We start from the raw sequence: 15,511 nt of genomic DNA, 5'->3' as shown, positions 1-15,511 counted from the left end.
ATGAAAGTCTCCTGCTTCTTCCTTTCTGTTAACTAAATGTTAAAATCTCCCAGAAGGAAAAGCACAGATATTTTTTAATGATATCAGTGGTATCTGATCTTCCATTTCAATGTGGCTTTTTTAGTTTGAGACCTTTTTAATGTCACATCGGACAAAATATATCATTTGATGAATTACAGAGAACCAGTCGACCTGCACTTATCTCACCACGTGAATTAATGGACTTTCATACACAAGTTTATAAACATTAACTTTTATAACTAAATCCAATAAAACAAACTTTTTGGTAATTAGGTTATGCTGATGTAATCATGTGACCTCGTTTAGAACATGAACACCACTTATAGAGAATATCAGGCCATGTTTAATCGTCGACTCTCGCATAAGAAAAACAGTTATGTCTATATCTGCAATCTGTCACAGTCCGTTAACATCAGCTCACTTGAGCCGTGTTCTTAAACAGATTATCCCTCAGAAAAACAGAAAATATCGTTTCCTGCCGCTTGATCAGTCACATGCATAATTACGAGACTAAAGTTTGACTCTGAATCCCTGATGTAAACTTTTTATTTTTTTTAGAACAATGCTTTCTTTTCTAAATTACAGTGAAACAAACAAAAGACACAACAGAGGAGATGAAGAAACAGTTGCAACAACACTTAACTACTCAGTAATTTCTGCCGTAACCCACCAAAACAGAAATAAAAAAAGAAATCGTTGCATTACTGGATGACCAGACTGAACATACTGTACGGCAGTTTGGTGAGAAACACATCAAGTATTGTTTCAAGTAACAGAGGTCATGTTTCACTCAGTTTACTATCAAAGGCTTCAAGTCTGCGATTCAAATTGTGTTTTTAATGAGCTAAAAGTGTATGTTATCATGACGATAAAACTTTCCCTTTATGTGTTTAATGATAAAATGGAAGCAGGGCTCCTCCTCTCCTCTTAGTCCAGTTCCTCATTTATAATGCAGGCTAAGAGAAGTAGCCCATTTTCAAACAAGAGCGGGGACTCAATGGACTATTTGGTGTTAATGTTCATGCGAAGGTGGGACATGCATTTCAAAAACAAAGTTATTTACATGGTTTGAAAAAGAAAACAGCAAATCAAAAAGAATAAAGAAAGAAAGAATCCCTACAGATGTGTGTAAATACTTATAGAGTGACCAGGGCAAAAACTGATTTTTAGAAAAAAAAGTGTCTTAGTGTTAGACATTTTCAAATTAAACGCATCACAATGTTGCCTCTGTGCTTTCGCTCTATATAAAAAAATATACATCAACCTGTTCATTCCCTTATTATTCCAATTGCAAGACAACCCCCCCCCTTTTTTTTGATTAAAATCAAGAAACGTATAAAGTGCTAAAAAAAGAAAGAAAGAATATAATGCAGTTAAAGTAACAAAAATACAAACCAGTAAAATACATCATTATTGCTGAAGAACTGTTTTAAATGCTCTAATCTTTTTTTGTCAGTTAACCATCACAGGAGACCTGAATCGAGTTATGTGAGTCGAGTGTGTAGAGACTATCGTGTCCTTACACGACAACAATACAATCTATATGAATACAAATAAACACAATAATGACCATTACAATTGAATTCTAGAAATAGACATGACTGGAGCAGCTGACTAGATCCATGTTTACAGTTTGATAAACCCTTTTACCCTCATACTGTGGTGAAATCATGACTGTTTTCGTCTCTGCTCTCAGTGAGAAAGTTAGAGGTGGTGAAAACTGACCAATAACAAATGCATTTTGACCTCGCATACTCTCATATTCTCCTCTGTGGGGGCAGAGTTATGATGAGTTGGTCAAGTCTAGGTTCAACAACGTTAGGTGACGTTAAAATAGATTGACCGACGACCTAAAAATACCAGCATCAGGCTCAAATTGTGAAAGAATGGTTCATAAGTAATGATTTTCCCAGACAGAAAGGATCACAACAGAGTCCAGACTTTAACCCCAAACACATTACAGTCCAACTCTTTCACCATCAGCTATCGTATTGGCTTTTTTGAGGGCTTTTTGAACACAGAAATTGCCAATTCTGATAATGAAATCAGATCTGTCACTTTAATATGTGGTCCTGGATCAGATATATAACCACAGCATTGTGCAAAAGTCCCAGGCCACCACCACCACCACTGGCTTTGCTGTTTTTATGACTGTGAAATTCTGCGATAATTGGCATTTGGATTGGAATGATGTGACCCAAAGTTGAAGTCTTATACGTTATCAAGCTCTCAATGAGTTTAACTCAGACAGCATGTGCATGTGATGCTCAAGCGTGTCTCGAATAAACCTGGTGTAATCGGCCTTATTCCCAGCAGATATTTGTTGATATGTAAGAATAGGACAAACACAGATTTTATCAGTAACATTAATTAGGGTATGCATTTTCTGGATGTGTTCCAATGAAGTGATTTTACCAAATATTACAGGCATTATAGCACCTTTGCACATAACTGTATATCCACTATGTGACCATGCAACACAAATGAGAACCGTCATAAAAAATCAAACAACAAAAGGAGAAAAAAGTGCCGTCCCCTGGAGCTAAACCGTACTCAAAAATTCAATCCCATAACTTCCATTTCCTTTTATGGAGGATCAATAAAGCGTATGGTACGTCAAATCAGCTTTAATATCTTTCACTTCAATACCGAGTGGCCTCAAAAATGTGACCTTTTCCACTGCTGCTGCTGCTGTTGATGCAAAAAGGTTTGTGTGCTCCTGTGTGCCGTCACGTTTAGATGCAAGACACTTTTAACTTAGACTTAACTTAAAATAATAATTAAACTATGGACTGAAATCAATGTTGTGACATTAACTTATAAAACAACGCCACGTCGAGTGTGCGCCATAATCAGTGTTAAGGCGGTCCAACTGCATATTCTAGTGTGTGAAGCTGTTGTTTTTTTGAGGCCATGCCATGTATAAAAATCACAGTGAATCATTGCATCACCAACTGCTAATTCACCCCAAAAACTTGCATTGTACATCTGTATAATGGACACCCTGCAGACAAAGACCTGAAACCATCATTTAAAAGGTCAAATAACTGACCTAAAAAAGTCTGGACACTTATTTCATACTCTGCAAATACTCGCAGATGATGGTGAACGTCAGGTACAACGTGATCCGGCAGCGTGATATCGAAGTCGAGCAGATTTCCTTGCGCTTCACGCTGCTGCTACATTTCTATTCAGCCTGACCGTTGAATGAACTTGCTTGTCCTTTCAGGAACTAATTAGTCGGTAAGCAGCAGCAGCACAGATTTAAGTGTGTGTGTGTGGACTCCATGTCATGTTCTAGACACGTTGAGTGGATCTAATGCCTGTCAGTAGTTGTTGCATGAGAACTGCTAGTCATCTGAGTTTATATTCCACTTTCATGGTATGTGCAGGTCATCTATGTGCATGCTGTGGGGCTTCATAATCGTCATTTTCAACATATTAATTCAAATCAAAACCATCTATTAAAAACAAATCTGGATGAACATATCTTTAATAGATGGCTTTGGTGTAACTGGATATAGTGTTAAAAAGAGCACAGTATCACCTCAAAGTATTTGTAAAGTATATGTGTGATGTGTGATACTGTGAAGTATCACAGCTTCACGGTTCTTTCACTGGCTCCTCCATGAAAAACAGTTCACAGAGGAACACCGTACTGTTGCACTGTGTGACAATGATGCAGTTCGAAAGCTCTCAGTCCAGAGGTTGTGGGTCTGCTATGGGCATCGTGTGCAGAACCTCGTCCAGTAACTGCAGAGCTCGGTGTAGGTGGATCTCGATCCAGCACGGCGTCTCTTTGATGCTCGTGCGGGGATAGTCGGGCCCCCAGCCCTTCACAAAGCTCATCCTCAGGATGCACAGCCTCCGCAGGTCGTCTACCCCGATACCAGCTGCTGCCGACAAACCTGAGCGGGTGTGGAGAGAGTGAGTCAGTCAGGTAAATGCGAAAAAGTACTGTAAGAGGAAAAACTATTTATTCCACTGCTTCAATATCTAATGTTTCACTAGGGCATTTTTTGTGTAATGCAAATGAATCTAAACATTTACTTTTCATTTTCTTTTATCTGCTCCATGACATTAAAATAATGACATCTGACTTGTATCATAAGCCTCACTAACACCTGGAACCACTGTCAAACTGCCTGTGTGCCGAGTGCCTCCATGTGTTAATGTGCATCTGTATTTGCAGACACTGTGTCTTACTAATAGCTGGAGCAATCCCTCCCACCGATCCAGGACCAGGAATACTTCCAGCCACAGCTGCTGCTTGAGCTGCTGCCGCTGCCTGAGCTGTAGCAGCCTGCTGCTGCATCTGTCTGTGGCACTGCCGAAGGTCGAACACCTGGCAGGAGAAAAGAGATGTTAAATATGGAACATTGTGCAGCAATATACCACCAGAGGCTGTGAAAGGACGTAGGAACACGATTAGTCCCGATAAGCCACATGATTGGAAAAGACGGTAATCTAACAGGAAGGGAAACACATCTGCAGTAAAAGTATAATGCTGCACTCACACGTGTGCATTACTTTAATTCCTGATAGTGGGCAGGTCTGATGATTGCTGCTGTAGTTGCCACTGTTGCTAAAGTGATGTAAATGTAATGTTGGTAATGTCTGCCATTGTTGAGTGCTCTTTGTCTGACAAAAAAAAAAAAAACCCATTGGTAACGTGGACAACAACCAGCTGCTCAAGAGCTGCATTAGGGCCATGTGGCGTAAGAGCTAAATGCATACTTGTAATTTGATTAGCCATCACTTAGACTCGCTCCTTGAAAAGTTGAACCTTTCTCAACTCGACTTGACACGCCCAACATCAGCAGAGCAAAGCAACAGACCCACAATGCAGTTCAGCAAAACTTGACACTGCTCTACTCAAAGTGAATGGGAAGCGTTTCAGTACTGGGTCGGCCATTAGCGATGGGATGGAAAGGAATGTCCACAGAGTCAAATAAACATTAACCTTGAGTGATATCCTGATTTTACAGTGCAGTGATTTCATCACAGAGAAAACTTGATATGTGGACTGAAACCAACACATCCCCACCTTAATGTAAGCACTGGGGTAGATTTTGTGAACAGCATCTCCGGGGGCTCGGCCTGCTTCTCTGTCCAGGTAGTAACTCTGGACAAACACTGCATGGTCACTGAGGCATCGCACCCACACATCTCCTTCACCTTTACACTCCAGCTGGACTCCTTTACCAATGTGAAGCCTGAGAGAAGCCAAAAAAGGGAATTTGTAAAGGAAATTCTACAGAAGATTTTTAAAATAGGAGGAACAGTGCATAAAGTAACACCTAAAATGTTACTTGTGTCACCTACCGAGCTCTCTCGATGGCTTCAGTGCGATGTACGTTACTTAGCTGGCCCAAGCAGAACCTGTCTCCTCCTGACGGGTCGACATAACCGTCCACCGTTACAATGGGGCAAGAAGAGGGCACTTTAAACGTCTCACCAACTTGAACGTCCATCTCAAAATAGGCAATTGAACACCAGTAGTCAGGAGCTGAAACAGAGGGAAGCACCTGACGTTAGATGTTATCAATGGAAAAGAGAGAACAGTGCATCACTCTCTTGGAGTCAAGTCTTTACAGTGATTTTGTTATTTTAAAGCCCACATAGTCATAAGGTGACCCACTAGAAACGTCAGATAAAATATTAAACAGTTAATCGTTCTTACTCACATTGAAACAAAGCAAGAAGCAACTGACTGAAGAAAATCTAATGTAGCTCCTAAAGTTCCCTATGCAAAATGAAGTTGTGAGACAGATTAACCTACGTGCTCTAAAACAAGGATGTTCTTGACTTATTGCAGCTGTACATTTAACCCAGACACAGATTTTAGATGCAGTTGATGGGGCCAGCACTGCTTTTAGCTTACCTAAGAGTATAAGAGAATAACCTAACATAGTTTTGTTCCATTTGTGATTTATGTGTTGTGAGAAATGTGAGTTCTCACCTGGATGATTGGATATGGGAGGCTGAAAGGCGAGCTCATTGTGCACTGGCCCTGAGAGAAACAAAAAGGTTAGTGGCAGTGATCACCAGCATCAAACAACCGAGATAAAAACAAAAAAAAAAAATTGCACTTACAGTAGTGTGTCGGATGTGGCATGGGAGGGTGGTGCTGTAGGTGACCATTAGTGTGGTGGGGTATGTTGGGAGTGAAACTGTTGTTCCTGGACCAGTTGGATGAGGCACCTGAGGATAAATAAATAAAACACAAGTCTGAGATTGACAGAAGCACGAGTAAAGTGTCCATACATTAATATACAGTTGTGGCCTTCACAAAACCTCACAGCAACAATCAATATCAATGATTTCACAGACTTTATGAGCTTAAAATAAATAAAATTGCCAAAATAAAGGGGACACAGGAATATTTATACAGCTGTATCTTACTGCCTGATCCAGCAGCGATGGCTGGAAAGGATGATGTTGAGGCGGAGGTGGAGGCCTCGGCAGGCGGAAGAAGATTTGGATTTGAAAATGCTTCACCGGGAGCCGATCGGCTGCTGGATCCCGGGGGGTGCTGGATAGTCTGGAGGGAGTGCACTCCATCAACAGAGGGCAGACTCGGCGGTCCATCAAAATCATACTCATCCTTAACAATCAGGCCTGAACTGGACTGAGGAGTGGTCAGGGTCAGTCCTGATAAGTCTGTGGGCCGAGGAAATAAAGGTATGGGAAAGTTCACAGGCAATTCAAACTTCTTATTATAAGTTTTTTCAGTGCATATCTCAGCTGGGTCGAACAAATCAAATCTGCAGGCACGTACATTAATAATGCCTGTGTTATTGACAGGTGGGAATATGTTTACTCTGCATTCACTCTCTGGTCAATTGACTCCCCAATGTATGAGGGTTTTTATTGGCGATTAGCATTAGTGGGAATGCAACACTCTAATGCACACCACGATGACACAATTCATTTTACATCCGTAAAGAAGGCTGTTAATTATGAATGTTTGTGGCCAACCTTACTGTTTACAACTTGGGATCTGATGAACCCAACAACTGACTGAGAGTGGGACCAAAGTAAAAGATGCAAAGTTGTAACCACTGGTAATGAGAATGGTGTTAATCTCCTTTATTAGCAGCTTCACTTGGGGTTCAAAAATCTCACATATACCCACTAATTTAAATATGAAAGTGGCTTAATTGAGAACTTCCCCCTGTTACTCACCTATGCTAGGAGATACCACCCTCTCATAGTGATAGGGGTTGACACACACACTGTCACACTTGAGGTCAAAGGCAAACTGGCAGTATTTGATGTGCTTCAGTTCATTCTTATGCAGGTCTGGCCAGCGCCACAGTCGGGCATAGATTACGTGAGGGAACCCTTTACGCCCTGCAACCTGTGCACAACAATACAGAGACAAAGAGTACATGTAAACCAGGGTACAAACACTTTAAAATGCCAGAAACGTATTTTGATATTTCATTTGTTTTGTACTGAAATATCAAACATTTAGTTGCTGCCTCTACTTGAATGTGATGTTTTTCTTTGCTTTGCTATTGATGACATTTAACTGAACTCTGAGTTTTTGACTGCGAGTCTGACAAATGTTAAATAAATCTGTCACTTTATTATGAACATAACTATCATATGTATTCGTAAATATTATATGTATGTATGTGGGGATGATGTCAATGGAGATTGGGTACCTTACTCAGAGACTGCCCCATTTAATATTATAATAATATTATAATAAACCTGGGCTGCAACTAACGAATATTTTCAATAATCATCCATGAAATATCAGACAGTATTTCCCAAATCTCAAATTGATGATTACAAATGTATCAGCGTTAATGATTTCTTTATTATATGGAGCAGAAAAAACAAAACCTGAAAAAAAATTTGATTAGTTGAAGCTCTACTAGGAAGTAAACGGATGTATTTTTTACCCTAACCTCAAAAGTAATACATATTTATTTATGTGTTCTACCTGCAGCCGTCCATCGAGCGTCCTCTGAATGGTCACACACTTGCTGGGATGAGCCCCGTTGGTGGTGATCGCTGTGATGAGAGAGTCAAGTTCGTCTTTTTTCTCCTTCAGCTTTTTCACCAGGCTCTCGATGGCACGCTTGGAGAACGTCTCGCTCTCGCCGCCCTGCCTGTGGCACATCAGGCTGTGTACGATGCTCAGGCAAGCATCGTTGCTGGTAGGTGTGTTGGTGATGGACATCTTGATGATGTTTCTGACTGCACTCTCTGGGAGTATGTACGCTGCTTAGAAGGTTTCACATCATCAGGAAGCCGGAGATGATCTCCACCGTGTCAGTAAAAACGTACATCAGGCAGAGCAGAGAGACTCTGGGAAAACCTGAAAAGAGATGATACCATGAAATCTCTTTCATATAGCTTTTTTTTTTTTTTTTTTTTTAAATCTGTAGCTCAGACCTTCACCAAATTTGGTCCAAACTGTTTCAGCATTTTTGTGCAATTCTGCTGACAAACAATCAAAGAAGGAACCATTATAATAAGTATAATATAGCAACATGGTTGAAATGTGAATCAAACAAAAAATACTGCAAAGACTGCTATAACTTTGACAAATGTATGAGAATCTTTTGATGCTATAAAATCGCCTAGAAAAAAAAACCTAGAACATTTTACTCAACTTATATCCCCCTCCTGCATACTGCAACACCCTCAACTGATGGGAGAAAAAGAATAAAAATCTACTTTCCATCTTTTATATTTATTTATTAATTTCAACAATCAATGTAGTGAGGGATGTTTTTGTTTGGAGTAGTGGAAATTATATGAGGGTGGGCTTTAACTTAACATTTTGTTGGTGCGGAATAATGAATTTGTTACCTTGTGATAACATTATCTCAGGATAATAAGGCTGGTTTTCTCGTGATAGCGAGATAATTGTGGTGAAACTGAATAGTGTCAGGTTCATAATCACACAGATTGGCCCCACAAGCATGAGATAACGGACCGTTATCCTGCGATAACAAATCCATCATTCGGTGATCTCGAGATAATGGACTCTGCTTCCGTATGTTGGAATGAAAACGATGCACTTAAAATAACAACACGTTCATTATTCAGTAATAATAATAACAATAATAATAATAATAAAACTCAATATAATAACATAAAACTCGACAGAGTGCATTTTTCATTCACAGTTTGAGAAGTGAATTATTCTTTCACTGTTCGTTTGGAGTCTGGTAGAAATGCATGAACTGTTCATATGTACCGGTTGTATAAAATAAAAATGGCTTAAAGACTAACTTGTGACATGACAGATCTCAAGTTTTTTTATTTTCTGTCAAGTTTAGAAAAGCACGGAACTGTTTATCCTGGAGAAAAAAGTTGTTGTGTCTTCCGCGCTAGTTACCGGCGCCACAGTGACTGCAGTCAAGTGTGTCAAGTGTCTGCTGACGCACAACACTCACCGGAAGTCCACACTTACTGCCATAAAAATAAAACGTGTTTGTTAAGAAAAAAAGACGACCCAAGTCCTTCAGTGGACGAAATTCTATGCAAAACATATGAGGTAAAGTTTAAGACAGAGGAAAGTTAACCAACACTACTACAAAACCTTTCCTATCCCAACAATGGATGTTGTGAAGATTGTCATCTGATCAATGTGTTCACACCAAGATTTCAGTGGACACACACCTGCCACTATAATCTTACTTGATGTAACCCATACTATGTGCAAATACACAAGTATTATTTCTGTACAAAACAACCACACTATGTTGATTTTAGACAATTAGATAATGTATCTGATGCATTAGGTGAAGTAATTAAAAAATCATCAAAACCAGTCCTTTGCTTTACGAGTTAAGATGCTCACAGGTAAACAAATTTGACCTACAACTAAATTTAACAGCAATTATTGAATAACTGATTTTGACTGATGAGAACAGAACAGATGCAGTAGGTCCAACTTCTAATTAAGATAATTTAATTGCCTATTGATCTGACTGTGATGTACATTAAATTAGGCCTGCAACGATTATTCGATTAATCGGTTACTACATTAACACTATACTGAAAAATGTATTTGACGATGAGTCGGTTTGAATGTTTTTTTTTTAATATTAGTAATTGAAACAAGAAATCATTAATACTGAATCATTTGGGTTTGTGGACATAATACATTTGAGAACATTGCTATTTCCAGGTTTGGGAAACATGATCAACATTTCTCGGACCAAACGAGTATTAAATTAATCGATTAATAATTGACAAATTCATCAATTATGAAGATAATCGTTAGTTGCTGTCCTACATTAAACATACAGGGACTTTACTCAATGTTAACTGTAGCAATTATATATATATATATATATATATATATATATATAGCACGAACTGCTGCTCAGTTCATTGGTTAAATAAAGTGGCTGTTGAATTTATTCAACTTCGCACTACTTTACTTTGAAAAGACAGAGCGGAAGTACCAGATGTTAGATTGTTAGCTACCTGCTTCTAAAAACATCTGCTAGCAACAATGAGTGATGCTAGCACCCTTGCTAACATAGCATGCTACTACGAGGTTAGCAGGTTGTTTACAGTTCTACGACACAACAAAGTGTTAACTACATGACTTGAGAGTGAGCAGCAAAATAATTTCGCACCAAAGTAGAAAAACGCTTGTTGTTAAGCGGTGGTTGTGTAGTTTAAATGTGCTGACTAATTAAAGCTACGTAAACAGATAGCACTTTCCGCTACCTAGAGTTAGCGGAGCTAGCGCTGCACTGTCCCAAGTTACCGTGTCAGTGGTGGGGCTGTGGAGAGTCCTGCTTCCGGAAAAATCACAAGCTGTTTATCAAACCCTTGAATATAAAACACGGGGTCCGCAGAGTGAAAATGAACATCCTCAGAAATGAACCGCAGGGGGTTGCAGAGTTATAATCTCAGATTTCGTGTTAAGTCTCGACCCACTTCATTTCAGGTTCCTCCAGAGACGTGTTGCGCATGCGCGAAATGAAACGCTCACACAGGTCATGTTGATTAAATCCTTACTTGAGAGTTTATGAATTCCTAATCTCAGTTATGTTTATCTCTTTTGTGTTTTCAAAGACTAATCCCAATCAACTCAAGACTTCACTCCACAGTCAGTCAAGCCTCAGGTCATTCAGCTGTCAACAAGAAAGACCGTGAACGCATCACATCAGGTATGAGGGTCATTTGATTTGACCATGTTTACACGAGAGTTGATCTTGACTGAGCTAAAACACATTTTTATTGACATAATTATGGGTTTTGGGTGCAGGGAACAAGTTGTTTACCCAGGGTAGTAGTAGTAGTAGTAGTAGTAGTAGTAGTAGTATTAAAAAAAATACGACTTAGTGGACCTGTACACTTTGAAATGTATATTTAAAATAAAAAATAAACCTCTGCAAAAGATAATACATAATCTGTTCACAAGGAATGCTGCTGCTACTTAATTCATAACAGTGTGTTTAATATGTGTCAACAAAAATGTTTCTGCATTTATTTGTGAATACCTGTGGCTGAAATAAACAAACTAGTAGTACTAGTAGTAGTGGTAGTAGTAGTAGTAGTACTTCATTCAGTCACAAAAATGAAACCACCCCAGCAGCTACTGAAAACAGATGAACACAGTTTAAGTGCTGACACATGTCTGTCCTATGTCATCCCCAAAACACACATATACACATTTACAGTACATGCACTTTATCCTCCACGTGAGCGTCAGAGCTGAGATTCTATCCGACGACGGTTAGCGTTAGCCACTAATCATCCGCCATGTGTATAATTTCTCTATTTCCGCCTTCCTTCTGTCTCTTTTGTCCCTCCTGACAGGGCTGGATAATTAATTGTTTCAATTTGAAACAATGCAGTTATAGAATCACAAAAGGCTGCAACTTAAATCATTGTGTTTGTGATTGTTCTATAAGGCAACTTTGGGTGTTCTGTGAGCTCCAGGAAAAGTGATGAAATAGAACAGAGCGAAAGGTCAGATTTAACAACCCCCCCCCCCCCCCCCCCCCCAACAGTTGTAGAGGAATTATAATCATTCCTAGTGCACTTAGACAGCCCCAAAGCGCAAGACACATGCAGCACAATGAAGCATACAAATAAAGCTGCACCAGTCTCTCCACACTGATCCCCACTGAGTTTCTTGATATTGTGTCTAAACTTATACCTCTGAATGATTTTAAAAGTAAAATAAAGGAAGAAGTTACTGACAGTTAGTGCTGCTTCAATGAACTGGTAAATGAATGACTGATTATTGCTGCCCCGTGCTTTTGTTTTACTGTCTGTAATATTTCACTCATTGTTTTCTGGTGTTATTTGTTGTTTATGTAGTTGCTCAGCTTTGTCTCACTTGTAAAATAGATCTTAATCTCTATGTGTCTTTCTAGGAGAATAATAATAATAAATAATAAATAATAATTAATATTTTTCCCACAATTTTCATACAAAATGAAATGGTATATTAGATAGATAGATAGATAGATAGATAGATAGATAGATAGATGGATAGATTTCCTATTTCCTTAATGTAGGAATTTTGTATACATTACTGGATCACAATGCCATACCCACAGACTGTAAGCTAAATCTACTAAGTAATTCATCTAATTTCAAAAATACTAGAAGAATGATTTGCAAAGATTTTGAAATCTTAATTTTCAAGTGAGTAAACAACATGTTATGCAGATATGAGGTGTAATATTCCAGGCAAATGACAGTAATTTGGTACACATCTGTTTCATAAGTCACCAGTGTTGGAGAAGGTTATAGTTCAAGCACCATGCACCTATGATGGACCACATTTATACAGCAGACAGTGGTTTTACTATAGTGTATGAACGTAAGTGTATACGACGTGAACATGAGTTATTTTACTCGGTAATACACAAGAGCTGTCAGCTGCGACACCACCACAGCTTCTCATCTCGCACATTATTTTCTTCTCTGTGGTTAACAAGGTGCTAATTAGAGAAGTGAAATCAGCTGCTGTGTTTGGTGAGATTGAAAAGTCAACACTGTTCGTCTTTGATGGCACTTTGATTTCACCCTCCTCACGATAATGGGACTACAGAAGCATGCTGACACAAAACACACACGCGCACACACACACACACACACACACGTTTTTAATGCCCCACTGGCTCCCAATTTGTCCCAAGTTGAGAATATTACCCACTGACAAGCTGCATAAGGATGATTAATTATCTGCTTTTGGAGCTAATCTGTTCAGCATGCTCCCGTAATTTGAGTTTAATTGTCTATCATCTTGCTTTCATATCGCCGCCACCTTTATGTGTTTTGCTTTCTCACCTTTTTTTTCAGTCACAGTGCATCTTTATCTCATTCTCTTTTTCTAATGATGCACTTATGCACTTATGATGCAGGACATTTAAGGACAAGGAAGGAAGGAAAACATATATACCCATGTTGACATGCACACACATAATAAAAGTCTTCACTTGTAGAATAATTCCTGATTGTGACCAGCTGAGGGCAGTAAGCACCACTCTATAAATCCTCTGAGCAGTGGTTGAGAGAATCCCAGTCTAAACGTTTGAGTCTCAAGCAAGTCCGAAGTCATTCTTGCAAGAATCAAGCAAGTCAAGTCGAGTCCCCACTTTAAGTCAACTAAGTTCCAAGTCAATTCGTATGAATATAGAAGATAAAGATGATTTACCAGATATTCCACTTTAAGATATGTTAAAAAGACAACTGCTGGAGTTTTATCAGTAACAGAAACACTGTATTACTCATACAATGTAAGGACTGCTTCATGGTCCCATACAACTGAATTGTTTACATATATATGTATACATATATATATATATATATATATATATATATGTATATGTATATGTATATGTATGTATATGTATATATATATATATATATATATATATATATATATATATATATATATATACATATGCATATGTATAAAAAAGAATCATCAATCAATAAATTAACATAAATGGCAAGAAGAAGACTACTGACATGAGGCCTACATTAAACCATGGAATTGCATTTCAAATATTAGTTTAAAAAAAAAAACGGCACGTTGCGCCCACTAAGACATTAACTCGTGTTAGTTTAAAATAGCAAAATAGCAACCAATTGACTTCCTGTCTTACCTTGCTCTGTGGGAATTAGGGGTGTCGAATGGAATTTCACGCTTGGGTGTTGGTGTCGCTTGGTTGCCAGGTTTGTATGCAAGCAGACACCCATTGTTTTGTGTTTCAAAAACAAATTGTAACGGAAACTCCTCAATATCTGAGAAAATGTAAATGTTGAATCATTTCGAGTCATTTTTAATCACATTACCAACGTTAGTCAAGCAAGAGCATGAGTCCCCCACTTCTGAGATATGTATATATATATATATGTATATGTATGTATTTGTGAAGTTAAATGTGATACTTAAATTTAATCTGAATTCAACAGGCTGGTAACTACTAGTCTGGTGTCATCGAGTAGCTCTGATTCTTAAGGCAGGAAAGTAAAATCACCTGAGTTCAAAATAAAAGCAGGCAGATGAACATACTAAGCACTTACTTAGGAGAGTTCTATATTAAAATAATTCACATTTGTATTCAAGAATTTATTAAATCCAACACAAAAGCATCGCAAATAGAAATTTGCTGGGTTTGAGTTTATTCAGCGTGAGACGATCGCAAAGCGCAATGTGTTTGTTGTCCTCGTGACTGCCGTTCAATCCGCATTAGATGCAGAGGATGCGTTTCAGCAGATGCTTTATCTGGCAGTTGTTGCAGTTTTCAGTGCAGCCCAGGCCATCTGAGCATCACATGAAAAAAAAACAACAACATGAAGTTACAGACATTACTGAGTACATTTCTGCTGCTGCCAGGTTATTCAGACACTTTGCAAGAAGTTTTATTGTGGAAGAGTAGTTTTGTGGTTTTGCAGCAGCTGGCGGTTAATTGATTAGGACTTACTCATGACAGCACATATTTAAGAACGCACAGAAGAGGGTTTTCTAAAGCCTCACACAGACACAAACATGCGTGATGATGCGATTGGTTCAGGCCAATTTTCTCTGGAGTCTTCACAGTTATGCTGAGGTTGATCGGACCATTATATCATCACCATGACAACCATCCCTTAGAGCAGGGGTCTCGAACTCAAATGACCTATAGGGCCACTGAGGGTCTAGTTTGGTCAGCAGGGGGCCGGTAGAGTGAAAAAAAGTTTTTCACATCATTTCAAAATAAAAGCATTTATTTTGATATGGAATGATAAATAGTTCATAACATAAATGGATGTATAATGTGAAATTAATGTATTAATAAAAAACATACAGATATAACTCATTATATCTTGATATTAAGTGGGGGCCACATGAAATTGATTGGGAGGCTGCATGTGGCCCTCGGGCCATGAATTTGAGGCAAGACACAAAACTGCTTTGTGTGTGTGTGTGTGTGTGTGTGTGTGTGTCTGTCTGTCTGTCTGTCTGTCCATCTATCAGCAGACCTACAAGTGTAAATTC

At 38.7% G+C, this 15,511-nt stretch overlaps 1 protein-coding gene and 1 long non-coding RNA gene across 3 annotated transcripts in view; one reads left to right on the top strand and one right to left on the bottom strand.

The window, feature by feature from the left end:
- Positions 1-551: 551 nt before the first annotated feature.
- Positions 552-10,966, bottom strand: LOC131463908 (mothers against decapentaplegic homolog 4-like). Of its 2 annotated transcripts, XM_058636044.1 has the most exons (11): positions 10,772-10,966; positions 8,434-8,478; positions 7,979-8,356; positions 7,210-7,384; positions 6,427-6,684; positions 6,118-6,225; positions 5,984-6,034; positions 5,347-5,530; positions 5,069-5,237; positions 4,228-4,366; positions 552-3,929 (listed from the first exon to the last, which is right to left on the bottom strand). In XM_058636044.1, exons 3-11 carry the CDS (start codon positions 8,216-8,218, stop codon positions 3,718-3,720), a joined length of 1,536 nt encoding a protein of 511 aa, XP_058492027.1. In that variant the 5' UTR covers positions 8,219-8,356; positions 8,434-8,478; positions 10,772-10,966; the 3' UTR covers positions 552-3,717. The 2 variants fall into 2 exon arrangements, with proteins under 2 accessions (XP_058492027.1, XP_058492026.1); XM_058636043.1 differs by lacking the exon at positions 8,434-8,478.
- LOC131463909 (uncharacterized) overlaps positions 10,421-15,511 on the top strand; it is a 25,520-nt gene continuing 20,429 nt past the window's right edge. Inside the window, exons 1-2 of the long non-coding RNA XR_009241127.1 lie at positions 10,421-10,555; positions 11,083-11,177. This is a non-coding gene — a long non-coding RNA (uncharacterized LOC131463909). The remainder of the gene's footprint in view (positions 10,556-11,082; positions 11,178-15,511) is intronic.

The sequence above is a fragment of the Solea solea genome, chromosome 8, assembly GCF_958295425.1.
Source record: "Solea solea chromosome 8, fSolSol10.1, whole genome shotgun sequence".
In the NCBI taxonomy this organism is placed as follows: Eukaryota; Metazoa; Chordata; class Actinopteri; order Pleuronectiformes; family Soleidae; genus Solea; species Solea solea.
The sequence above is the reverse complement of the archived record's forward strand: the minus strand, read 5'-3'. Positions and strand labels throughout refer to the sequence as shown.